General features: G+C 40.2%; 1 protein-coding gene across 9 annotated transcripts in view; it reads left to right on the forward strand.

Annotated features, from left to right (window-relative positions):
- The window catches only part of mcf2la (mcf.2 cell line derived transforming sequence-like a), a 307,378-nt gene that overhangs the window by 225,399 nt on the left and 55,256 nt on the right, over positions 1-26,723 (forward strand). For all 9 annotated transcript variants that reach the window (XM_063051229.1, XM_063051230.1, XM_063051232.1 and 6 more), the window contains 7 exons: positions 4,516-4,592; positions 6,793-6,859; positions 10,623-10,738; positions 11,810-11,879; positions 12,764-12,856; positions 22,213-22,305; positions 26,488-26,613. In XM_063051229.1, the coding sequence (XP_062907299.1) occupies positions 4,516-4,592; positions 6,793-6,859; positions 10,623-10,738; positions 11,810-11,879; positions 12,764-12,856; positions 22,213-22,305; positions 26,488-26,613 (642 nt within the window). The remainder of the gene's footprint in view (positions 1-4,515; positions 4,593-6,792; positions 6,860-10,622; positions 10,739-11,809; positions 11,880-12,763; positions 12,857-22,212; positions 22,306-26,487; positions 26,614-26,723) is intronic.

A 26,723-nucleotide genomic window follows, 5' to 3' on the forward strand; every position in this document is an offset into this window, starting at 1 on the left:
TTCAAATGGTCTTTATTGAGCCAGCTAGATTTCCCGAGAAAGCAGGCAATGAGCCTTTGTAATAAATGCTGTACAGAGGCAAATATGGAGTCACAATCCTGGACATCATTTTTGCCTCAGCCTGCATTCACTATTACTGGTCAGTCCCATTCACCACAGCTGGTGCAAGTAAAAAGTTGTTAATTTCCTACAGATCCTGAAGAATTTCTGAGGGAAACCCATATAATGTGAGGGAGAAATGTTGCTGCCATTGTAGTTTTCTTATTTTGGGTTAAACAGTTGCAATATGTTTGTAGTTATGCATAACGTTCTGAAATCAAGAGCTTATTTCTTAAGGGGTTCCTTCAAGAAATTCTATCCTGCAAAGTGGTAGTGAAAGACAGGAGTCCTTAGCACTGCACCCTCACACATCTCCAAGGAGCAATGTATTAATAGACTACACTTCTCCAGGAAGTTGCAGATTCAGTTGTGTCATTTCAAAGATTCAAAGGTTCATTTATTATCAAAGTATACAACTCTGAAATTCTTCTTCTTCAGATAGCCACAAAACCAAGAAAGAATAGAACAGAAGCACACAGTCATCAACCCCCAAATCCCTCTTCCCTGCATAAAGAAGTGAACAAAAATGGAACAAGAAAGTGCAACAAGATCAATAATCATTACCTACTAGTGTCCCAGCTGTGGAATTTGCAGTCAGGTTCATTGTAACCCTGATTCTCCATAAGTCAATCAGCAGTTTGTACTCATATTAAATAGTGCTTAATGTCTTGTTACCTGGACAAACAGTTTTGTATTTTACTTGGGACATCAGGAAGGAACAGGATAGGTTTCTGTGAAGAGAGTGGAGCAATCTCTCAATTCCAGAGCACCACCAGGTGGATCCATATCATTTGAGAAGTCCCTTGACTTGTCTTCAATTGTAAGACATCCTTCTCATTAGGTTAGTACCCATTTCCCAGGCAGACGCCATAATTATTTCAAACTGTACCACTCTGCCATTAGCCCACTCTTTGTCCCTCATATCTAATGAAAGTCAAGCTGCTGAGGTCAAGGCTAACTACAAACTGATATTTCTTGCGTATCTGTGTTGGGGGTAAAGTGCGCTGTAACAAATACTAAAAGGCCTGGATAGAATGGACTTGGAAAAGATGTTTCTATTAATAAGGAGAGTCTTACATCTGAGGACACAGCCTCAGAATAAAGGGACATCCCTTTAAAACTGAGATGAGGAGCTGTTTCTTCAGCCAGAAGGTCATGAATCTGTGAAATTTATTGGGTGTACTGAAGGCAGAGGTTGATAGGTTCTTGGTTGGTAAAGGGGTTCAGGGATATAGGAAAAAAGCAAAAGAGTGGTGTTGAGATAAAAAATCAGCCACAATAGAATGGCGGAGCAAACTGGATGGGCCAAATGTCTTAATTCTGTCCTGCACCTTACGGTTATATGATCCTATAGACATCTTCATGAATTTTTCACACAGTGAACATTTTAAAATTGAGTGCATGAAAGCAGACCCATACTACAAATAACATTCTGGCATTTGCAGGTGTGGAAGGGAATGCATGTCCAGTTTACAATCCAAAAATGGATTTATCTCAATTTTTAGCATCATAAAAGTATCGTTAATCAGAGTGGTAATGGAAAGGGAAAGGGTAAACGATGTCCTAACATAGATCTTTAAAATTATGAATGGTTCTGAAAGGCTTGATGCAGAGAGAATGTTTTCACTTATAGAGAAGAGCACACCTTGAGGGTGTCAACATTACCTAGCAAATTCAATGACTGATGAGAGTATGGAACTCAGTCCCATAGCTGGAATGAATAGACCATATGACCATAACACATGGGAGCAGAATTAGGCCATCTGGCCCATCGAGTCTACTCCACCATTCAATCATGGCTGATCCTTTGTTTCTATCTCCTCCTCAACCCCAGTTCCTGGCCTTCTCCCCGCAACCTTTGATGCCATGTCTAATCAAGAACCTATCAATCTCTGCCTTAAATACACTCAATGACCTGGCTTCCACAGCTGTATGTGGCAACAAATTCCACAAATTCACCGCCCTTTGGCTAAAGAAATTTTTCCGCATTCCTGTTTTGAAAGGGAGCCCCTCTATCCTGAGGCTATGTCCTCTTGTCCTAGACTCTCCTACCATGGAAAACATCCTTTCCACAGCTACTCTGTCTAGGCCTTTCAACATTCAAAAGGTTTCGATGAGATCCCTCCTCATCTTTCCGAATTCCAGCGAGTACAGACCCAGAACCATCAAGCGTTCCTCGTATGATAACTCAGACACCCTGAGCCAATAGGCTGGTCCTGGACTTATTTCCATCTGGCATAGTTTGCATTTTGTTGTTTGATTGTTGTGGTTTTTGTATTGCTATATTTATGCTCTGTTCTTGGTTGGTGCAGCTGTAATGAAACCCAGTTTCCCTCGGGATCAATAAAGTGTCTGTCTGTCTATCTATCTATCTATCTATCTTTCATTTCTGGAATCATCCTTGTGAACCACCTCTGGACCCTCTCCAATGCCAGCACATCTTTTCTAAGATGAGGAGCCCAAACCTGTTCACAATACTCAAGTTGAGACCTCACCAGTGCCTTGGAAAGCCTCAGTATCACATTCTTCTTCTTGTGTTCTAGACCTCTTGAAATGATTGCTAACATGGCATTTTCCTTCCTCACCACCGGCTCAACCTGCAAGTTAACTTTCAGGGTGTTCTGCACAAGGACTCCCAGGTTCCTCTGCATCTCAGATACCAGGATTTTCTCCCTATTTAGAAAGTAGACCAGACATTTATTTCTACTACTAAAGTGCATGACCATGCATTTTATAACATTGTATTTCATTTGCCACTTTCTTGCCTAGTCTCCTAATTTGTCCAAGTCCTTCTGCATCCTAGCTGTTTCCTCAACACTACCTGCCCCTCCTCCAATCTTTGTATCATCTGCAAACTTGGCAGCAAAGCCATCTATTCCATCATCTAAATCATTGATATACAGCATAAAAATAAGTGGTCCCAACACCGACCCCTGCAGAACACCAGTAGTTACTGGCAGCCAACCAGAAAATAATCCTTTTATTCCCACTTTTATTCCCACTTCCTACCAATCAGCCAATGCTCTAACCGTGTTAGTAACTTTCCTGTAATACCATGGGCTCTTAACTTGGTAAGCAGCCTCATGTGTGGCACTTTGTCAAAGGCCTTCTGAAAGCCCAAATATACAACATCTACTGCATCCCCTTTATTATCCTACTTGTAATCTCCTCAAAGAATTCCAACAGGTTTGTCAGGCAGGATTTTCCCTGAAGGAAACCATGCTGACTTTGTCCTATCTTGTCCTTTGTCACCAAGTACTCCATCATCTCATCCTTAACAATTGACTCTAACATCTTCCCAATCACTGAGGTTAGGCTAAGTGGTCCATAATTTCCTTTCTGCTGCCTTTCTCCTTTCTCAAAGAGTGGAGTAACATTTGCAATTTTCCAATCCTCTGGCACCATGCCAGGGTCCAATGATTTTTTTTTAAAGATCATTTCTAATGCCATCACAATCTCTAACACTACCTCTTTCAGAACCCTAGGGTTCAGTTCCTCTGGTCTGGGTGACTTATGTATCTTTAGGTCTTTCAGCTTTATGAGCACCTTCTCCCTTGTAACAGTAATTGGACCCACTTCTCTTCCTTCACAGGCATATTGCTAGTGTCTTCCACAGTGAAGACTGATGCAAAATACTCATTTAATTCATCAGCCATCTCCTTGTCCCCTGTTATTATTTCTCTTGCCTCATTTTCTAGAGGTCCTATATCAACTCTTATTTCTCTTTTATTCTTAACATACTTGAAAAAACTTTTACTATCCACTTTGATATTATTGCTTGCTTTCATATTTCATCATTTCCCTTCCAATGATTTTTCTCTGTAGGTATTTAAAAACTTCCCAATCCTCTATCTTCCCACTGATTTTTGCTTTGTCATATGCCCTTTCTTTTGCTTTTACAATAGCCTTGCCTTCCCTTGTCAGCAACTGTTGTACTATTTTGCCATTTGAGTATTTATTTGTTTTTGGAATACATCTATCCTGCACCTTCTTCATTTTTCCCTGAAACACACACCATTGCTGCTCTGCTGACATCCTGTCTCATACCACTGTAATTTCCCTTACTCCACTGAAACTTATTGTAATCACTGGTTCCTAAGGGTTCTTTTACCTTAAGCTCCCTAATAACCTCCAATTCATTACATAACTGGATCCAATCCAGTATAGCTGATCCCCTAGTAGGCTCAATGACAAACTGCTCTAAAAAGCCATCTCTTAGGCATTCAACAAACTCATTCTCTTGAGATAGGATAGATGTATTTAAAAAGAAGCTGAGGGATATAGATGGAGGGCAGAAAGCGTCTTGAGCGGAACGTCTTAGTATCTCCCACTTCTGTGCCCTGAGACTTGCATCATTGACAGATAAATACTACAGTAGATATGGAAAATATTAAAAGGTATTTCTTCTTTCTGTAGACTGAGATGAATGAGCTTGGTGAAGGAAGGAAGTGTTCTTCATCTGATGATGAGGTAAACCTGGCAGTGTTAAGAAGGTGAGAACAGCAACTGATATTAGTAAGAGATGACTGTAAAAACATTTTTAAAAATTGGAAGTACTTCCCATCTCTGTAGTGTTACCTACCCCTAGGCTTTTTGTCTTTGACCTATAACATGCCCCTTAACTGTCCACCCCTGATCCATAGCTTGTCTCTGACATTGTCCATGTCTGACTCATGACTTGCTTTTAAATACTGTCCATTTGTGGCCTGTAATATTTCATTGAACACTGTTAACAACATGCAGTTATTGTGACCCAGATTCAACCCTTACCCCCAATGTCTGTGTGAAGTTTGAATTTTCTGTGTTCCTCTGCATTTATTGCCACATGTATGTTGGTAGATTAATTGACTGCTGTGAATTGCTCCTAGATGATGGAATTTGGGGGGAGCGGATGGAAATGTGGGGAGGATAAATGGGATGAGCATAAGATTAGTGTCAATGGATATTTAGAGGAAAATGGATTTGGCGGACCAAAACATTGTTTGCACACTCTCTAGCCTACAACCTGATCCTAAGCACTTTATGTGGAGACTATGGTGTATGTTGGCCTCAAATTGCTATGAGCCTTGCAGTGATTGTGTTCCAATGATGGCAATAGCTAGAGGTTCCATGGTGTTGACGCGCTAACAAGAGGTAATGTACAAAACTCAGAATGGGGGGCTGAAGCAGATGGTGTTCCCATGACTTCTGTTCCAACCTTCTCAGTACTGGAATGGGATACTCAGAGGTCCTGGACTTATTTCATAATTTACTGGCATAATCTACATATTACTATTTAACTATTTATGGTTCTATCACTATTTATTACTTATGGTGCAACTGTAATGAAAACCAATTTCCCCCGGGATCAATAAAGTATGACTACGACTATGACCATGACTAGAGGTAACTTTGCTGATTAGCTTCAATGATTCTTATGAATCCTGTATGTTATAGCCGCAGGGTATTTGAAGTGTAAAGTTTCACATTGAGTTCAGTAGTTGGAACACCAGTCTCGGTTGCTTCACACTCCTTGAATGTTGCATTTTCATCCATCCCTGTAAACGGCACTCATCCCTCCAAAGAAGGATTGCCAGAGCTGGTTGAGTGTTGCTAGATTCTGTGCTGGGTTAGGGGCTGGTGCTTCCCGTTGGGGCCGCACTCCAGTGTTTGCTCCTGAGAAGATAGGCTAGATTGGCTTCGTCTGCAACTGCACTGTGCAATGTGAGGAACTGCTGTGGGCTGTTCTTGTAGAGGTTTGGCTCCAGGACAACTTCCATGCATTATCAGTCTACACACCAATGCACTCAGGGATTTGGGCTATATCATTATTATTTTTATATTATTATTTTGTAACTGTCATATTTGCTATGTTATATTTGCTGTATGCAGTTGTTGGCTCTGTGCTTTGCAATTTGGCCTCACTTGGCTGTATTCATGTATAGGGTTGAACGACAATGAAACTTGAACTTGAGGTGAATTCCAACACATTGCTGAGATGAGCTTAATGAGTGCATGACAGGTCTTGAGAGAATGAGAGTGAACCATTCATTGCAGTCCATCGAGTCACAGTCATGCTCTTGTAGTGGGATCATTGCTGTTAAGCTTATGGTTAATGGTAACACCATAATATTGATGAACCTTTGAGGTAGGTAGAATTGCCCTACACATCCAGAGTGGTTGGTGCGTGGAATGCACTGCCTGAGTCAGTGGTGGAGGCAGATACACTAGTGAAGTTTAAGAGACTACTAGACAGGTATATGGAGGAATTTAAGGTGGGGGGTTATATGGGAGGCAGGGTTTAAGGGTCGGCACAACATTGTGGGCCGAAGGGCCTGTACTGTGCTGTACTATTCTATGAAATCTATAATAATAACATGGGGTCTTTTCTATCCACAACAGCAAAGTCTTGATTTTGAATCTCATCTGAAAAATGACATTTCCTCAGGGTAACATGCAGTACAATACTGGAGTATCAATTTGGATGGTCTCCTTGGGGTGGGATGAAGTCCAAGGACTGTGCGCTGGTCAGTTTATGCAATCACAGTTTGAACTTTCATATCGTCTCTTGCACTGCTTGCCAGACTCAAGTACCACAACTACTGTCTGATGTGCTGACACTATTCTTCAGAGGAACGCAAGGCTGCAGATCTGTATAGCTTTTGCAGTCTTGTGGTGCTTATTTAGTAACAAGTGACCAATCTAATTCCACAGCCATGTAATGAATGAGCTGATCGAAACTGAGCGAGCCTATGTGGAAGAATTACTATGTGTGCTTGAGGTAAGACAATTTCTGATGGATTTTTCTGAATAACAATTCAGTCAGGCAGCTTTATTGTCTCTAACCTGTTCCATCAACAAGAATGAGAAATTCAGCTTAGTCTAGTGTATTTATGTGTACAATGCCAGATAGGATTTGACATTAAGCTACTGCTTGATTAAGGAGAAAGAAGGAATGCAGAGATATTTAGAGATATTGTCAAATAATTAAAATTGTGTTCAAAGTTCGAAATAAATTTATTATCAAAATGCATATATGTCACCATATACAACCCTGAGATTCTTTTTCTTGCAGGCATACTCAATAAATCCATGATAGAATAAAAATCATTATAGAATTAATGAAAGACTGCAACAAATTACGTCTACAACTGGTGTGCAAAAGACAACAAACTGTGCAAATGAAAAAAGAAAGAAATAGTAATAATAGTAAATAAGCAATAAATATCGAAAGCATGAGATGAAGAGTCCTTGAAAGTGAATCCATAGTTTGTGGGAACATTTCAATGATAGGGCAAGTGAAGTTATCCCTTTGGTTCAAGATTTTGACGGTTGAGGGGTAATAACTGTTCCTGAATCTGGTGGTGTGAGTCCTGAGGCTCCTGTACCACCTTCCTGATGGCAGCAGAGAGAAGAGAGCATGACCTGGGTGATGGGGCTCCCTGATGACGGATGCTACTTGACAGTGACAGTGTTTTATGTAGATGTGTTCGATGGTTGGCGGGGTGTGGGGAGAGAGGTTTAACCCGTGATGGACTGGGCCATATCAACTACTTTTTGTAGGAATTTCCATTCAAGGGCATTGGTGTTTCCATACCAGCCTATGACGCAGCCAGTCAAAATACTCCACTATACATCTATAGAAGTTTTTCAAAGTTTTAGATGTCATGCTGAATCTTCGCACACTCCAGGAAGTAGAAGCACTGCCGTGCTTTCTTTCTAATTGCACTTGTGCGCTGGGCCCAGGACAGGTCCTCTGAAATGATAACACCGAGGAATTTAAAGGTGCTGACACTCTCTATCTCTGATCCTCTTACGAGGACTGGCTCATGAACCTCTGGTTTCCTTCTCCTGAAGTTGACAATCAACTCCCTGGTCCTGCTGCTATTGAGGAAGAGGTTGTTGTGGCATCACTCGGCCAGATTTTCAATCTCCCTTCTATATGCTGACTCATCACCACCTTTGACTCAGTCTACAACAGTGGTGGCATCTGCAAACTTGAATATGACATTGGAGCTGTGCGTAGCCACACAGTCATAAGTGCAAAGCCAGTAGAACAGGGAATGCAGCACACAGCCTTGTGGAGCACTTGTATTTATGGAGAATTGTGGAGGAAGGTTGTTGCCAATCTGAATTGACTGGAGTCTGCAAGTGATTAAATCGAGGATCCAATTTCACGAGGAGGTGTTGAGGCCAAAGTCTTGAAGCTTATTGATTAGTTTTGAGGGGATGATGGTATTGAATAACATTATCCCCTTGTGCAAAGCACACTGAAGGTTAACTTGCAGGTCACGCCAGTGATGAAGAAGGCAAATGCTATGTTAGCATTCATTTCAAAAGCTCTAGAATATAAGAGCAAGAATGTGATGCAGAGGCTTTATAAGGTACTGGTGAGGCTTCACCTTGTTTCCCATGTTGGGAGAGTCTAGGACAAGAAGGCATAGCCTCAGGATAGAGGGGCACCCTTTCAAAACAGAGATGCGGAGAAACTTCTTTAGCCAAAGGGTGGTGGATTTGTGGAATTTGTTGCCACATGCAGCTGTGGAGGCCGGGTCGTTGGGTGTATTTAAAGTGGAGACTGATAGGTTCTTGATTAGACATGGCATCAAGGGTTACAGGGAGAAGGCCAGGAACTGGAGTTGAGGAGGAGAAAGAAAAAAAGGATCAGCCATGATTGAATAGTGGAGCAGACTCGATGGGCCAGATGGCCTAATTCTGCTCCTATGTCTTATGGTCTAATACCAAGCTGTAGTCAATAAAGAGCATCCTGATGTATGCACCTTTGCTGTCTAGATGTTCCAGGGTTGAAAGAAGAGCCAATGAGAACGCATTTGCTGTGGATCTGCTGCTCTGGTAGGCAGATTGGAGCGGATCCAAGTTACCTCTCAGGCAGACTTGATATGTTTCATCACCATCCTCTCAAAACACTTCATCACTGTGGATGTAAGTGCTACTGGACAATAGTCTGAGAGGCAGGTTACCATGTTCTGCTAGGCACTTGAAGTAGGTTGGTATCTCAGACTGCCAAAGCGAGAGGTTAAAGATCTCAGTGAACACTCTAGCCATTGATCAGCACCTGTCTTTAATACTTGGCCGGATGCCTCCTCTGAACCAGATGCTTTTCATGGGTTCATCCTCCTGAAGGCTGCTCAAGTGAGACTACAGAAGTTTACAATGGCTCCTGTGTTTTGACTGTCAAAGCGAGCATAAGAGGCATTGGGCTTATCTGGAAGTGAAGTCCTGTTGTCACCTATTATGCTTTATTTTACTTTATTAGAGATAATTGCATTCAAGCTCTGCCAAAACTGTCAAACACCCTTCATTGATTCACATTTAATCCAGAATTGCCACTTCACCCATGAGATGGCTTTCTAGGGACTGTACCTCTTACAACTTCCTTGGTCACCGGACCTGAATGCCTCTGACTGGCCCTCAGCAGAATAATGATCTCATGGTTTATCCAGGGCTGCTGATTGGGGATTCTTTGGGGACACACTCATCTACAACTGTTTTAATAAAGTCCGTGACAACTATTGTGCATTTATTCAGATGCATAGAACAAGCCTAGTCCACCAATTCAGTAATCCCACAGCTGATCCTCTGCCTCCTGCAACCACCTCTTTGTTGTCCTAGTCTCCGGAGCTTTGCCCTTTAGACTCTGCCTGTATGCAGGTAGTAGAAAGCCAGCCAAGTGATCAATTTACTGAAATGTGGTCTGGGCATGGAATGTTAGCAATTCCTTATCTTAGTATAACAGTGGTCTAGTGTGTTGGGACCTCTGGTGCTACAGGTTATATGCTGATGGTAATTGGCCAGGGTTTTCTTCAAACAAGCTTGCTTGAAGTCCACGACTATGATTTGAAATGCATCAGGATGGACTGTTCCTTGTTTGGTGATGGCATTATGCAGTATCTCAAGTGCATAATTATAGTCAGCCAGATACTAGTTGGATGTATTTTCATTTTGAAGCTTTTCACAGGCATGGAAAAGATTAATTAATCTTGGTACAACTTTGATTTACTTGTCAATGTTGGAAGAAAATGTGAATATTTCTTACCTGGGCTACAATGAGGAGCTTAATTAAATTAAGCTCTCCATTCTTCAAACTTCAAGATGAGGAAAATGAAGTTCTGTTTATTTATTAAAGGTAATGTTAAGTTGTACAGTGGCTATCAAATTCCGTCCAAGCTCAAGGTATGAATTATAACAATGAAAGTCTTCATCAACTTTATTCACAGAATGTAACAGAGCTTTGTAAAGAGTTAAAACTTCATTCACAGGGTTTAGTTTACAGCTAAAGTACAGTAAGGCTGTAAACCTTATTTGCCAGTAAGTAAAAACCTTTAGATCACTGCTCAATCACAATAACCTACTCGTAAGCCAGTTCTCAAGGATGATGATGTAAGATTCCAGAATCCCTGATATGTTTCTACACATTATAGACGTGACCGTATCAATAAACTGAGGATGTTGTCGTGGTGAGGACATCTCTTTCATCAGTGACAGGAAAGAGTTGGTTTTAGCCCTGTGTTTCTCATTGATAGGGATATGCTGCCGAGATGGAAAACCCTTCAATGATTCCATTCATTCCAGTGGTTCTGCAAAAGAAGAAAGATGTGCTGTTTGGAAACATGTCTGAAATTTATGACTTCCACAACAGGTATTCTAAGCACAAGGCAACAGAAATGGACAAGTCAGTGGGAGGGAATTCCTCATTTACACAAGGATTGAAAACTTGCACACTACCTGCAGGTGAATCTCCAGTGTCTACCTGCCCTTGCAGCTAACAGATACTGGTGCCATTTCCAACAACTCCACCTTCTATCCAGGAAACTAGGTCACTCCACTTTCCTGGATGCCCTTCCAGTGGACTGACCTGTATTCCAGCAATCATATTACCATAGTATTCATTCTATTCATTAGTAGCACAAGCTTTCATCCACCCCACAATACAATGTGCCTTAGTGTTGCAGCCATACACTATTAGAAGACCTTACTTTCAAAATGAGGCATTAAACCACAGCCGGTTGTAAAGAACCTTAGGGCAATTTTAAAAGAAAGATAGGATGTTCTTCTTCAGGGAGATACCAGAGTACAGGTGCTGGAATCTCAAGCAACAAACTATTTGCTGGAAGAACTCAGCAGGTTGAGCAGCATTTGTGGGAGGAAAGGAGTTGGCTTTCAGGCTGAAACCCTGCATTAGGATACTGATGCAGAGTCTTGAGCTAAAAAAAAAATCAACAATTCCTCACACACCAACTGCTTGACCTGCTAAGCTCTTTCAACAGTTTGTTTTTGGTTCTCCTAAATGTTTTGACTAAAATTTGTCCATTGACTAATAGTCACTGCCAGTTGTGGGACATTGCTCTGCACAAATTGTCCTACATTACTTCAAACGATTTGACTGTTGATAATACTTAATTGATGTGTGAAAATTATTTCATTAGTCAAAAAGTACTTTATATTATCATGTTTATGAAAGGTGAATACAGTATCATTCTCTGAGCTCGGAAATCTGGGGATTTCAATGTGCTAAGTTCAGGTGTATATCCTTTGCTGGTGTTGGCTTTGCTAGTGGTGGGGAGCAAGATTCTATTCCTTACAAGGCTGGCTACAGATGTCCAACGTTACACTGGAGATAATTCATGGGCGTTTTAAAAATAATTTGAAAAGGCCAAACTAACTTCCATTTATACTAGATACTAAGAAATGTATCCTTCTTTCTATTTAGAATATTCCTAAAGGAGCTGGAAAATTACATTGACTGCCCCGAGATGGTGGGACGCTGTTTCCTAGAGCGGGTATGTAAAGTCAGTATGAGCAGTGTTAAATTGGTCTCAAGATATTGTCAACGTTAAAGTTAAAGACTAGTCTACGAGACTAGCAACTCCCATAATAGGCCCTACAAGTTTTACCAGTTTGAAACCTAATCATCCTCCATTAAGTCCCAGGGCATACTTCCTGTGCTACTTCCAAACTCACTGAGACTCTCATCTCAGATGCACCCGATCTTCATTTTCTCTATTTCCTATTCTCGCCACCTGATCTCACCTTCACCTTCTTTCCCACTTGCTCGCAGACTTTCTTTGACTTTACATTGCAGTCACCCACTTTCACATTTCTAATCAAGATTCAAGATTATTGGTCATATATACATCAAAACATACAATGAAATGTGTCATTTGCATTACAATCAACACAGCTGAGGGTGTGCTGGGCCAGCCGCCAAGTGTCAATACATATTCCGGCACAATTAATTTTAATCTGAATCAAAACATCAATTTTTTATTAATCGCTTTCACTGCACTAATCCTTAAAATGGGTAGGATGTCTTACATGGAAAGGTTAATCAAGCTAGGGTTTCTTTCCCTGGAGTTTAGAAAAGTAAGTGGGATTTGATTAAAACTTGTAAAGTCCAGGTCTAGAGGGATCTTGACAGAGTGATGTGGAGAGGGTGCTTCCTCCAGTGGGATGATCTAGAACTGGAAATAATTGTTTGAATTATGAAATGAATTATGAAAATCTGCTCCTTTGGTTCAGTATTTTGCTTTAAGCATAGATGGACAAACATTTTCACCTCCAGGGAAAAGTACTGCCATTCATCAATCAAATGTCAAACTAAGTGGAATGTCAGAAATGTCCAAAAGTGATGAATCTCTCAAAATACAGTTGCTTCTATTTGTAGATGGAAGACCTTCAGATTTATGAATGGTACTGTCGCAATAAACCCCGCTCAGAAAGCTTGTGGAGGCAGTGTTCAGACTGCATTTTTTTCCAGGTACTTTTATCTCCTGTAATTAACTCACTTGCCTGTTATTGATACTCGCTGGACACTCAACTGCTCGGTGGAGGGCGCTGGTGATTTTTTTGCTGGTGGGGATGGTGGGGTCATTGCCTTGCTGTTGCTTGCGCATAGGACGGTGGAGCGGGGGGGCTTTGGGGTTCCAATGTTTAGTGTCAATTGTACCTATTGAAACCTATTGTTCTGTACTAATTTGTTCATTATTAAGCTGCTGGTATGGTTAAGTTGTTGGAAGACTCTATTGTCATACCACACGGAGATGGGACCTACAGCCCACTGAGTCAAGAACTTATCGACACTAATTCTACACTCATCTTCCAACATTCCCATCAGCTTAGTTTGGTGGCATGTACAGCTCTAAGCTCCTGGGTGCCAACATTTCAGAAGGTCTGTCCTGGGCCAAATATATTGATGTAATCATGCAGAAGGCACACCAGCAGCTCTACTTTGTCAGGAGTTTGAGATTCGGTATATTGCAAATTTCTATCGATGTATGATGGAATGCATTAACTGGTTTCATCACAGCCTGGCACAGAGGCTCCAATCCACAGGGTTGCAAGAGACTGCTGGAAGTTGTAGACTCAGCAGCTCCATCGTGGGCACAACCCTCCCCAGCATCAAGGACATCTTCAAGAGGCAGTACCTCAAGAAAGTGGCATCCATCACTGAACCCTCACTATTCAGGGCATGCCCTATTCTCAATACCGTCATCAGGAGGGAGGTACAGGAGCATGAAGACACACGTTCAGTGGTTCAGGAACAGGTTTCTCCCCCCGCCATCAGGTTTGTGAACGGTCCATGATCACAGCCTCATTATACCAGGTCTTTGCACCATTTAATTATCCCGTATTTCATGGTAAAATGTTTGTACTTGCACTGCACTGCTGCCGCAAAACAAGAGAATGGTGCAAAGATGGTGGTGCCCTCTGAGTAGTGGAAGAAGAAATGCTAAAGTGACGGCATAACCGAGGAGGGCAGAACTTCCCTCAGAGTCTACTCTTTCCTACACACTAGAAGCAGTTTACAGGGACCAGTTAACTAACCAGTCCACACGTCTTTGGGATGAGGAAAGCTGAGCACCAAGGGCCACAGGCAGATCAGCACCAGAGGTCAGGACTGATGCTGGGTCAATGGAGCTGTGAGACTGCAGCCCCACCTACTGCACCTTCACAGTTTTATTGAAACACAGGCGTAATCCGTTAACAATTCACTGCTCGCAGAAAGCCTTCACTCCAAACTAACAAGGTATTTAAAAGTCTTCATTTTAAAGAATTTCCTATCATGGGAATGCAACACTGGTTACTTGAGTTTGCTACATTCCGTAATTGAAGTGTGATCAGTAAACACAGATTGAAGATTAAACCAGATTAAAATAATGAAGAGGAGTTCACTCTTTGAACTTTCCACTGATTTATTAGGTGGTCTCTGGATTGTGATATATTGCTTAGTACATATAAACCCTGTTACAGATGCAAAGGGAAAGATCGCATAGAGAGTGATTATCATAGGTGAGTTTTATAGGGAGCATGTTGCTGATTGCAGAGGTATGAAGGTGAAAGAAACTGCAGATACTAGAAGCTAGAACCAAAGCAAAATGTTGGAATAACTCAACAGGTTGAGCAGTTTTGGAATTTGTATCTGAGGAAGAATGTGCTGCCCCAGGAAGGGTTTAGAGAAGGTTCACGAGAATGACCCCTCTGGGCCTGTAGTCAGTGGTGTTCAAAAGTATGAAAGGGATCTCATTGAAACCAGCCAGATTCTGAAATCCCTGTAAATAGTGAACATGGAGAGGATGTTTCCATTACCCAGGAGAGTCTAAGATCTGAGGGCACAGCCTCAGAATAAAGAGACTTCCCTTTAAAACTGAGATAAGGAAAAATTACTTCAGCCGGAAGGTGGTGAATCTGTGGAATTCATTGCCACTGTGAAGGCCGAATCATTGGGTGTATTTTAGGCAGAGATTGATAGGTTTTGGATTGTGAAGGGGCTTAAGTTTACAGGGCAAAAGTGGGAGAATGTGGTTTGAAAAAACGTTACTGAATGGCAGAGTAGACTTGATGGGCTGAATGGCCTTACATTGTTATGGTCAAGCAGCACCTGTAGACAGAAAAGATGTAAATTGATGTTTTGGGGAGAGATTCTAAATCAGGACTGACAGTGAACAGGAAAGATAGCCAGTATATCACGTTACTTACCAGCCTTTGTATATGGCTAAATACCGGTCACATTTCCTGTCCCCTTTTTGTACTGATTTTGCAGTTCCGTGAAAAGGAGAACATACACCCAGAGTAAATACCCTTAATTAATTCATAAGATGTTGCATAAAAGGCTTATCCATACTATAAGGATGCATGGAGTTGGGAGTAATATATTGACACAGGTGGGGGATTGGTTAACCAATAGAAGGTAGAGGTGCGGGATAAATGGGCATTTATCTGGTTGATAGTCAGTGGTGAGAAAACTGCTTGCACATGATTTGTAAAAGGTTGGTTTGCAGGTGCAACAGGTTATCAATAAGGCAAACAGAATGTTAACCTCCATTGCTAGAGGGATTTAATTTAAGAGCAGGAACGTCATGCTGTATCTGTGCAGTGCACTAGTGAGGCTGTACCTGGAGTACTACATGCAGTTCTGGGCTCCTTACTTGAGAGAAAATATTCTGGAGGCAGTGCAGAGGAAGCTCACCAGGTTGATGACAGAGATGAGGGGCTTAACCCCTCGGAGATGAGGAGGGATTGGAATCACTGGAATTCAGAGGAATAAGAGGGATCTTGTAGAAGCATGCAATTATGAAAAGGATAGGCAAGAAAAGTTGTTTATACTGGTAGGTAAGACTAGACTAAGGGAACATATCTTCAAGCTTCAGAGGAATAGATATAGGACACAGATGAGGAGAAACTTCTTTTCCCAGAGAGGGGTGAATCTGTGGAATTCTTTGCCAGGGAAACAATAGAGACTACCTCAAAATATATTTAACACAGTTAGATAGATTTTTGCATTGCAGGGGAATTAAGGGTCAAAAGGGAAAAGGCGGGTAGGTGGAGCTGAGTCCACGGCCAGATCAGATTGAATGTTGCAGCAGGCTCGATAGTGCTCCATTTTCTCATCTTCTTATGTGAGTATGTTCTAATTCAGGTATGGCACTTGGGCACTTTTCTAAATGAACTCTTTACATACAATAATAATAATGAGGCTATGATCAAAAATTGTTAATGTACTTTGGTTATCAAGAACTATACTGTTTTTCTGAAAGTTAATAGGGAGCATAGTTGATGTAGTCCAGTTGGATGTGAGCAAGGCAGTGGACATTACCCATAAAGTAAAAGCCCATGAGATCCACGTAAAAATAGCAAATCAAATCTAAATTTGCTACGGTGTCAGATGTAAGGGGTAGAGTTGATTGAGTTTTAGTGGGAAAAAGATTGTATTCCATTCCCTGGTTTTTCACAATGTTAATTACTAAGTCCATTTCTTAATGGTGTCTATCAATGGTTTTAACAGTTGGAACCATGATTAACTTTAGCCATTATCAAAATTACCAAAATTCCTCTTGCTCTTAACCGTTACAACCCCAGAATCAATTTATTGAATCTTCACCAGACATCCCCATCACAAATATATGCTGATTTGAAAATATTCTAAGGTCAGTGAGTTGCAGGCACATTTAACTTCATGCACAGTAACAAAGAAGCAAGTAAAGAATGCATGCGTGTTGTGAAGATCTGCGTTTAGGAAGGCAAGAAAAGAAGAGGAGTTAGAGTGAGGAGAACTTTGTAGGACCAGAGTGAACTTGTCCTAAAATAATCAAGAATAGAATTGAGAATTAAGGATCAGTGGAAGTATATTCACACCACTGGGACTATTCTGTAGGCTACCAATTAGTGGGAAGAATAATGAGGAGCAAACATACAGATGGAATTGCAGGTTTCAGAAAGAACCATATAGTAGTGATATTGGGAAACTTGGACTATCCAAATATAGACTGAGACAGCAAAAACATAATGGGAAACCATGAAAAGAGTTTCTGAAGAGGTGGAGAACTCCATTGAATAGTGTACTTCTGGCCCAACAAGGACGGTGCCATATCTAGACTGTCTAGGAAATCAACCGGGGCAAGAGGAGAAAATACCAGTGGGGAAATGTTTGAGGATAATGGTGATCCAATAGCAGGCATAGCATAGAAACATAGAAAATAGGTGCAGGAGTAGGCCATTCAGCCCTTCGAGCCTGCACTGCCATTCAGTATGATCATGGCTGATCATCCAACTCAGAACCCTGTACCAGCCTTCCTTCCATACCCCCCGATCCCTTTAGCCACAAGGGCCATATCTAACTCCCTCTTAAATATAGCCAATGAACTGGCCTCAACTGTTTCCTGTGGCAGAGAATTCCACAGATTCACCACTTTCTGTGTAAAGAAGTTTTTCCTAATCTCGGTCCTAAAAGGCTTCCCCTTTATCCTCAAACTGTGACCACTCGTTCTGGACTTCCCCAACATCGGGAACAATCTTCCTGTATCTAGCCTGTCCAATCCCTTTAAGATTTTATATGTTTCAATCAGATCCCCCCTCAATCTTCTAAATTCCAACGAGTATAAGCCCAGTTCATCCAGTCTTTCATCATATGAAAGTCCTGCCATTCCAGGAATCAATCTGGTGAACCTTATTTGTACTCCCTCTATGGCAAGGATGTCTTTCCTCAGATTAGGGGACCAAAACTGCACACAATACTCCAGGTGTGGTCTCACCAAGGCCTTGTACAACTGCAGTAGTACCTCCCTGCTCCTGTACTCGAATCCTCTTGCTATAAATGCCAGCATACCATTCGCCTTTTTCACCGCCTGCTGTACCTGCATGCCCACTTTCAATGACTGGTGTATAATGACACCCAGGTCTCGTTGCACCTCCCCTTTTCCTAATCGGCCACCATTCAGATAATAATCTGTTTTCCTATTTTTGCCACCAAAGTGGATAACTTCACATTTATCCACATTAAATTGCATCTGCCATGGATTTGCCCACTCACCAACCTATCCAAGTCACCCTGCATCCTCTTAGCATCCTCCTCACTGCTAACACTGCCGCCCAGCTTCGCGTCATCCGCAAACTTGGAGGTGCTGCATTTAATTCCTTCATCCAAGTCACTAATATATATTGTAAACAACTGGGGTCCCAGCACTGAGCCTTGCGGTACCCCACTAGTCACTGCCTGCCATTCTGAAAAGGTCCCGTTTATTCCCACTCTTTACTTCCTGTCTGCCAACCAATTCTCTATCCACATCAATACCTTATCCCCAATACCATGTGCTTTAAGTTTGCACACTAATCTCCTGTGTGGGACCTTGTCAAAAGCCTTTTGAAAATCCAAATATACCACATCCACTGGTTCTCCCCTATCCACTCTACTAGTTACATCCTCAAAAAATTCTGAGATTCGTCAGACATGATTTTCCTTTCACAAATCCATGCTGACTTTGTCTGATGATTTCACCGCTTTCCAAATGTGCTGTTATCACATCTTTGATAACTGACTCTAGCAGTTTCCCCACCACCGATGTTAGGCTAACCGGCCTATAATTCCCCGGTTTCTCTCTCCCTCCTTTTTTAAAAAGTGGGGTTACATTAGCCACCCTCCAATCCTCAGGAACTAGTCCAGAATCTAAAGAGTTTTGAAAAATTATCACACTCAGGAACATTTTGTGAGGGAGTATAAACGATATTTAACAATGTACGAATATTATAAAAAGAGTAACGACCTTTAATAAAACCCGTTTGGTCTTCCGAAATAATAGAAGGAAGTACTTTTTCTAGTCTATTTGCTAATAACTTAGAAAAAACTTTAGAATCAACATTTAATAGAGATATTGGTCTATAAGATGCAATGTTCCTGAGTGTGTTATTTCTTTAGATGCCGAGAAAGCTTTTGATAGAGTAGAATGGCCTTTATTTATTTAAGGTGCTTGAAATGTTTAATTTTAGCTTGAAATTTATATCCTGGATTAAACTGTTATATCATTCCCCTGTAGCCTCGGTCCGTACTAACTCTTTAAACTCACCTTTTTTTCCTCTTTTTCGAGGTACTCGACAAGGCTGTCCTCTTAGTCCCCTATTATTTGATATTGCATTAGAACCTCTTGCAATTGCCATTCGAGAATCTTCAAATATTACTGGGATAACTCGAGGATTAAAGTCCCAAAAATTATCACTCTATGCTAATGATTTACTTTTATATATTTCTAATCCTGAGAAATCCATTCCTGCTGTTTTAGAGTTATTAGCACAATTTGGTTTTTTTTCAGGTTATAAATTAAATCTTAGTAAGAGTGAACTCTTTCCGATTAATAAACATCTTCCCTTATATTATAAATTTCCATTTAAATTGATTGATAACTATTTTTCTTATCTTGGGATTAAAATTACTTGTAAATATAAAGATTTATTTAAGATTAACTTTTTACCATTAATAGACCATATTACTCAACTTTCATCTAAATGGTTTCCTTTATATTTAACTTTGATTGGTCGTATTAATGCAGTTAAGATGTTTTTTTTGCCAAAATTTTTATATGTGTTTCAGGCATTACCAATTTTTGTTCCAAAATCTTTCTTTGATAAAGTTGACTCTAAAATTTCTTCATTTATTTGGCAGAATAAAAATCCGAGACTGGGTAAAATACATTTACAGAAAGCTAAGAGAGATGGAGGTTTAGCATTACCTAACTTTAGATTCTATTATTGGGCAATTAATATTCGACATATGAAATTTTGGTTACTTGACCAGGATATACTATCTATTCCTAAATGGGTAGCATTGGAACTACAATCTGTTCAGGGCTATTCACTTGGCTCTATTTTAGGTTCCTCTCTCCCTTTTGATTCAAAACGCCTTAAGCAGGTGTCTAACCCGATAGTTAAATATGCTTTGCGTATTTGGTTTCAATTCAGAAAATTTTTTGATCTTAATCAATTCGGGTTAGCGATTCCTATTTTAGGTAACATATTTTTTCCTCCCTCTTTTATGGATCGCGCTTTTCAAACTTGGAAGACTAAGGGTATTTTACGGTTTTTGGATTTATTTTTAGATGGTTCCCTTATGTCTTTTGAACAATTATCTAATAAATATAACTTATCAAGAATACATTTTTTTAGATATTTACAAGTTAGAAATTTCCTAAGTACTATACTTTCTTCCTTTCCAATGCTTCCTCCTACATATATTTTAGATTCGATAATTAACCTTAATCCATGTCAGAAAGGTGCATCGGCTATGATTTATAATATTATTATGAAACTTAGGAAAGCTCCATTTGATAAGATTAGGGTAGATTGGGAACAGGAATTGGGGCTTACCATTTCTGTGGATGATTGGGGGCAGATTTTACAATTAATTAATACTTCCTCTATTTGTGCTAAACATTCCCTAATTCAATTTAAAGTTGTTCATAGAGCACATATGTCCAAAGATAAGTTAGCGCGTTTTTACTTGCATATTAATCCTTTTTGTGATAGATGTTCAGGGCAGATAGCCTCTTTAACTCATATGTTTTGGTCTTGTCCTACTTTGGAAACTTTTTGGAGAGACATTTTTAATATTATTTCTAAGGTATTAAATATAGATATCTCTCCTCACCTGCTATCTTTGGACTACCTAAAATTTCTAGTAATCTTTCCCCTTCAGCCCGTAGAATGATTGTATTTCTTACTTTAATGGCGAAAAGATGTATTTTACAACATTGGAAAGAGCTTAATGCTCCAACTACCTTTTTTTGGTTCTCTCAGACGATATTATGTTTGAATCTGGAGAAAATTATAAGTAACCTTTATGATTCTTCATTTAAATTTGAACAGACTTGGGGATCTTTTATTCGATATTTTCATTTAATGTAATATATACCCTTCTTGTTTTTTTTCACTGTTTTTAATGGAGGTTGGGATTGAGGACGTGATTTTAAGTTTAACTCTGTTTGGTTTCAAGTTAGCCCATTGCTTTGCTTTGCTTTTAGTTAGTTGCACGGTGGGTTTTTTTTGGGGGGGTTTTTTTCTTTTTTTCTATTGATATATATATAAAATTTAGTATACTATTACGTTATCTTGGTTTCTTATGTTTAAATTGCATTGTTTGTAGTATTTTATTTTGGTATTGATACCTTCTGTAATTTTATTATCTTTTAACATTGTATTAATGTTTATATGGCTTACCTTTTTGTATACTTATTCAATAAAAAGATTTAAAAAGAAAGAAAGAAAAATTATCACTAATGCATCCACTATTTCTTGGGCTACTTCCTTACGCACTCTGGGATGCAGACCATCTGGCCCTGGGGATTTATCTGCCTTTAATCCCTTCAATTTACCTAACACCACTTCCCTACTAACATGTATTTCCCTCAGTTCCTCCATCTTACTGGACCCTCTGTCCCCTACTATTTCTGGAAGATTATTTATGTCCTCCTTAGTGAAGACAGAACCAAAGTAATTATTCAATTGGTCTGCCATGTCCTTGCTCCCCATAATCTATTCACCTGTTTCTTTCTGTAGGGGACCTACATTTGTCTTAACCAATCTTTTTTCTTTTCACATATCTATAAAAGCTTTTACAGTCAGTTTTTATGTTCCCTGCCAGTTTTCTCTCATAATCTTTTTTTCCCTTCCTAATTAAGCCCTTTGTCCTCCTCTGCTGAGCTCTGAATTTCTCCCAGTCCTCAGGTGAGCCACTTTCTCTGGCTAATTTGTATGCTTCTTCTTTGGAATTGATACTATCCCTAATTTCCCTTGTCCCTTATAGCGATCCAATAGGTTCAACAAATAACATGATACGTGTGGAATGGGAACATTATACTTCAACACATTTTCCTAATAATGAGACAAGGTAAAGTGGGTTCTAGAGCTATATATTGGCATGTTCAATCTTAGATTATGAGGACACGCGGTCCTCTTTTATTGTCATTTAGTAATTCATGCATTAAGAAATGATGCACTGTTCCTCTAGAAAGATATCACAGAACAGCTCGCATACAGTGATCAATATCTGGAGTGTTCTGGTTAAGTGCTATGTGGGGATCCTTGGATTTCTTGGCCAGGTATTGAAGGTGGTAAATGGCTCCATCCACCCTGAGTGATCTATGACCAGCTTTCCAATACTGGGCTGTTTGCTGACAGGAGCAGCCCATGCTCAGTAAAACATACAGTCTCATTTCACATTACATCAGTATTTTATGTGCCTTTGTTATAGGCAGGCTTCTTTGCTACTGCTTTCTGTACGTGTTAACAGCAGCATTCAAGAATCAAGCACTATTCTGATCTGCATGCCTTTTGTACAACTTTCTATTTCAGGAATGTCAGAAAAAGTTGGAACACAAGCTGGGCTTGGATTCCTACTTGCTGAAGCCAGTGCAGCGTATAACCAAGTACCAGTTATTACTCAAGGTGAGGATGAGCATTAGGACTGGATGACTCTGAGCTGTATTAAGTACCGTGATATAAATGACATATACAGTATCCACAGCCTGTTATTTTTTTATTCGTAGGATCTGGATTTTGCAGGCAAGCTCGACAATTACTGACCATTCATGGACAGAACAGACCTTTAGACATAAGGCTGAGGTGCAGAATTAGACATTTGACTCATCGAGTCTGCTCTGCCATTCCAACATGGCTAATTTATTATCCTTCTCAACTCCATTATCCTGCCTTCTCCCCATAACCTTTGATGCCCTTACTAATCAGGAACATATCAACCTCCACTTTAAGTATACCCAATGACTTGGTTCCACAGCCGTTTGTGGAAATGAATTCCACACATTCACAACCCAGGGCTGAAGGAATTCCTCAGTATCTCTGTTCTAAGGGGATATCCCTTTATTCTGAGGCTGTGCCTTCTGGTCCTGGGCTCCCTCACTATAGGAAACATCCTGTTCACATCCACTCTATCCAGGCCAGTTAGTATTCGATAGGTTTCAATGAGATCCCTGCTCACTTTTCTGAACTCCAGCGAGTACAGGCCCAGAGCCATCAAATGCTCCTCATTTGTTAACCCTTTCATTCCCAGGATCATGCTCATTGACCTCCTCTGGATGTTGTCCAATGCCAGCACATCTTTTCTTAAATAAGGGGTCAAAAATACTCACAATATTCCAAGTGTGGTATGACCAATGCTTCATAAAGTCCCACCATCACATCCTTGCTTTTCTATTCCAGTCCTCTCAAAATGAATGCTAACATTGCATTTGCATTCCTTATCACCGACTCAGCCTGCAAGTTAATTTTGAAGGAATCCTGCATGAGGACTCTGGTCATCTGATTCCTGAATTTTCTCCCCATTTGGAAAATAATCTACACCTTTATTCCTTTTGCCAAAGTACATGGCCATACATTTCCATACACTGCATTCCATCTGCCACTTTGTTGCTCATTCTCCTAATCTGCCAAAGAGTTTTACAGACTCCCTGCTTCCTCAACACTACTTGCTCCTCTACCTATCTCTGGATGACCCACAAACTTAGCCACAAAGTCATCAATTCCATCATTCAATTCATTGAAATATAATGTGAAACATTGACCTCTGTGGAACACCACTAGTCATTAGCAGTCAACCAGAAAAGGCCCCTTTTATTCCCACTGTCTCCTGCCAATCATCCAATCTTCTATGTTAGGATCTTTCCTGTAATTCCATGGGCTCTTATATTGTTTAGCAGGCTCATATGTGGAACCTTATTAAAGGCCTTCTGAAAATCAAAGTAAACAACATCCACTGACTCTCCTTTATCTATCCTGTCTGTTATTTCCTCAAAGAATTCCAACAGATTTGTCAGGCAAGATTTCTCCTCAAGGAAACCATGCTGATTTGGCCTATTTTGTGCCTCCAAGTACCCCGGAACCTCATCTTTAATAATGGACTCCAACATCTTCCTAACCCCTGATGTTAGGCTAACTGGCCTATAATTTATTTTCTTTTGCTACCCTCCCTTCTTAAAGAGTGGAGTGACGTTTGAAATTTTTCAATTGTCTGGAACTATTCCAGAATCTACTGATTCTTGTAAGATTACTACTAATGCCTCGACAATCTCTTCATCTACCTCTTTCAGAACCCAGGGGTATAAATCCAACCGGTCCAGGTGACTTATCAACCTTCAGACCTTTCAGCTTCCCAGGCACCTTCTCCTTAGTAACAGCAACTGCTAGTAATAGCAACTTGACACTCTTGAATTTCTGACATACTGCTGATGTCCTCCACAGTGAAGACTGATGCAAAATACTTAATAAGTTTATCTGCTATTTCTTTGTATTTTCCTGTGGTCTGATATCCACTCTTACCTCTCTTTTACTCTTTATATATCTGAGAAAACTTTTGGTATCCTTTTTGATATTATTGGCTAGCTTATCTTCACATTTCATCTTTTTGCTCCTTAATGATTTTGTGTTGTTTTTTAAAAGCTTCCCAAACCTCTAACTTACCACTAAATGTTGTCATATTATATGCCATCTCTTGTTTTTATACTGTCTTTGACTTCCCTTGTCAGCCACTTGCCTCATCCTCCCATTAGAAAACATCTTCATTACAGCCCACCTTGTCCATGCTGAATGTGATACCTATAATATACTAATCCATTTGCCCACTTTAGGCCTACACCCCTCTGTCTTTGCAACACAAGCACCAGTCCAAATGCCTTTGAAACATTTCAAGTTTCCTGCAAGTTTCCTAATTGAAGGACAACTTGTATTTAAAAGAGTAGTTGAGATGTATTAATGAGTTGCAGTCAGGAATGAAAATGAGCATGAACAGAATTGCAATCTCTGAACAGAAACCAGCCTGGTCTAACAAATTATGTTACCATTGTGGCAAGGGCTCATATACATCAGACAAATGCAAATTTAAATCCGAGGTTTGCAGGAAATGCAACGAAGTAGGACACATACAAACTATGTCAGACAGAGAAAAATAAATGGACTGCATAGGGAAGAGAAAAAGATAAAAATTCAAGCTGCAGTTTCAAAAAAAAACTCTAATCTGTGTGTTTTTGATGAAAAAATTTTAATAATGAGAATGGCACAGGACTGTGTAGCCTTAAGACTTACAATGTGAAAATTAACAAGTAATATGGCTTACACCAGAAGTGAATGGAATTGGACACTGGGTCAGCTGTTTCAGTCATTCCACAAAATGAGTTCGAGTGACATTTCAAAGATAATGAACTGAAGCTTGCAGATATCCAACTAAGAACTTATACTGGAGAAAAGATAAGTCCTGGTGGAATGACATTTGTGACAGTGAAATACAACAAGCCACATTGAGCTTTAATGTAGTGAAAACAGGAGGGCCAGCATTATGAGCACTTGAGTGGCTGAAACAACTGCAACTTGATAGGAGCACCATCCACCATTTGTATGCTACATCCTGTATAATAGAGTCAACTGAAAGGGAATTTAGAAAGGTACTGGATGATGCCACAACTGTCTCCATGCTGTACACCATGAGCTGTTGCCCTACAGAGGACAAACAGGTGTTGGTGCCATCCTGTGCTTCTGGTTGGAAAGCATATTGAACCAAGGAAGGACCATGCTGCTCAGAGGAATCATGAAAGTAACGAAAACAGTGGTCTGACTATAACAGCTTTTGAAGGCAACATATCTGAGAGAGCTTCTGATACATTAATCAGGCAGATTAATGCGAGGCATGAAAGTGAGAAGGAACATGAAAAAGAAATGAGAGAAAGAAGCTGGGACTGGGAGAGAAGCAACAATCGAAGTAGATCCAGAGAGAAAAACTGAGAGAAGGACAATAAAGGTGGCTATCACTGTCAGAACCACTTCCTGCAGCCCCAGAGTCAACTCCCATGACCACCACGGAGGAGGCCTCAGAACCTGACATTGTTTCACAGCCACAAGTCTCTCCTGCCAAGATGCTCCTTGTCAGGAAACATGTTATCACACGAGTAAGAAAGTCTCCACAACAATTAAATCTTTAGGTCTGAATGGGACAATTTAAAAGACTACTATGCCATAGATGTCTGTATATAGTAGTTGTATTATATAGCATATTGTGTATATCATTGAAATGGATTCTCTCATGAGTAAGAATTTATAGCCAAGCAGGGAGGAGCGTTGAGTATTTAGTATTTCCATGGTATTTGAGTAATATTATAAATATATTGTTTGATTAAGCATTTTTATTCATTTAAATAATTCATTATGTAAAAATATATAAATTGCATACATCATGATGCTACCATGTGATAATTGTGTGCCTCAGTTAAGGAAAGTATCAAGTTAGACACATTACTCCAGACTTCCTTGTTTTTATTTTGACTAGTTTTTAATGTTTTGGAGTTCCAAAATGTAACACAAATGCCCAGGTACACCTTTCAATCCGCAGGCAATGACCATCTTTAATATGAAAGAATCCCCTTGAAATCTCCTTGCTGCGGTGAGTCATGCAGCAGATAGTAAGACACAGAGATAGTGAATGATCACAAGGAACCTCTGTTTAACTGGTATCTGTTAGGGAGAGCAAAGGACTTGCTTGCATAAATAATCCAATGTTTTTCCACCAATATCTCAAAATTAAACTTGCTGTTTTTGGGGACTTAATCAGCGTGCCTGGTTTCATAGGAGCTGCTGAAGTACAGCAAGAACTGTGAGGGAGCAGAGGATCTGCAGGAAGCTCTGGCAGCTATTGTTGGAATCCTGAAGGCTGTGAATGATTCAATGCACCAGATTGCCATCACAGGCTATGAGGTAAGTCACCAGCTGATTTAATTGAGAGTTGCTGATGATGTGATATTGTGTACCTCAGAGAAATATGACCTACAACTCAGGTCTAAAGTTCAAAGTTCAAAATGCATTGA

Source organism: Mobula hypostoma, chromosome 6 (assembly GCF_963921235.1).
Source record: "Mobula hypostoma chromosome 6, sMobHyp1.1, whole genome shotgun sequence".
NCBI lineage: Eukaryota > Metazoa > Chordata > Chondrichthyes > Myliobatiformes > Myliobatidae > Mobula > Mobula hypostoma.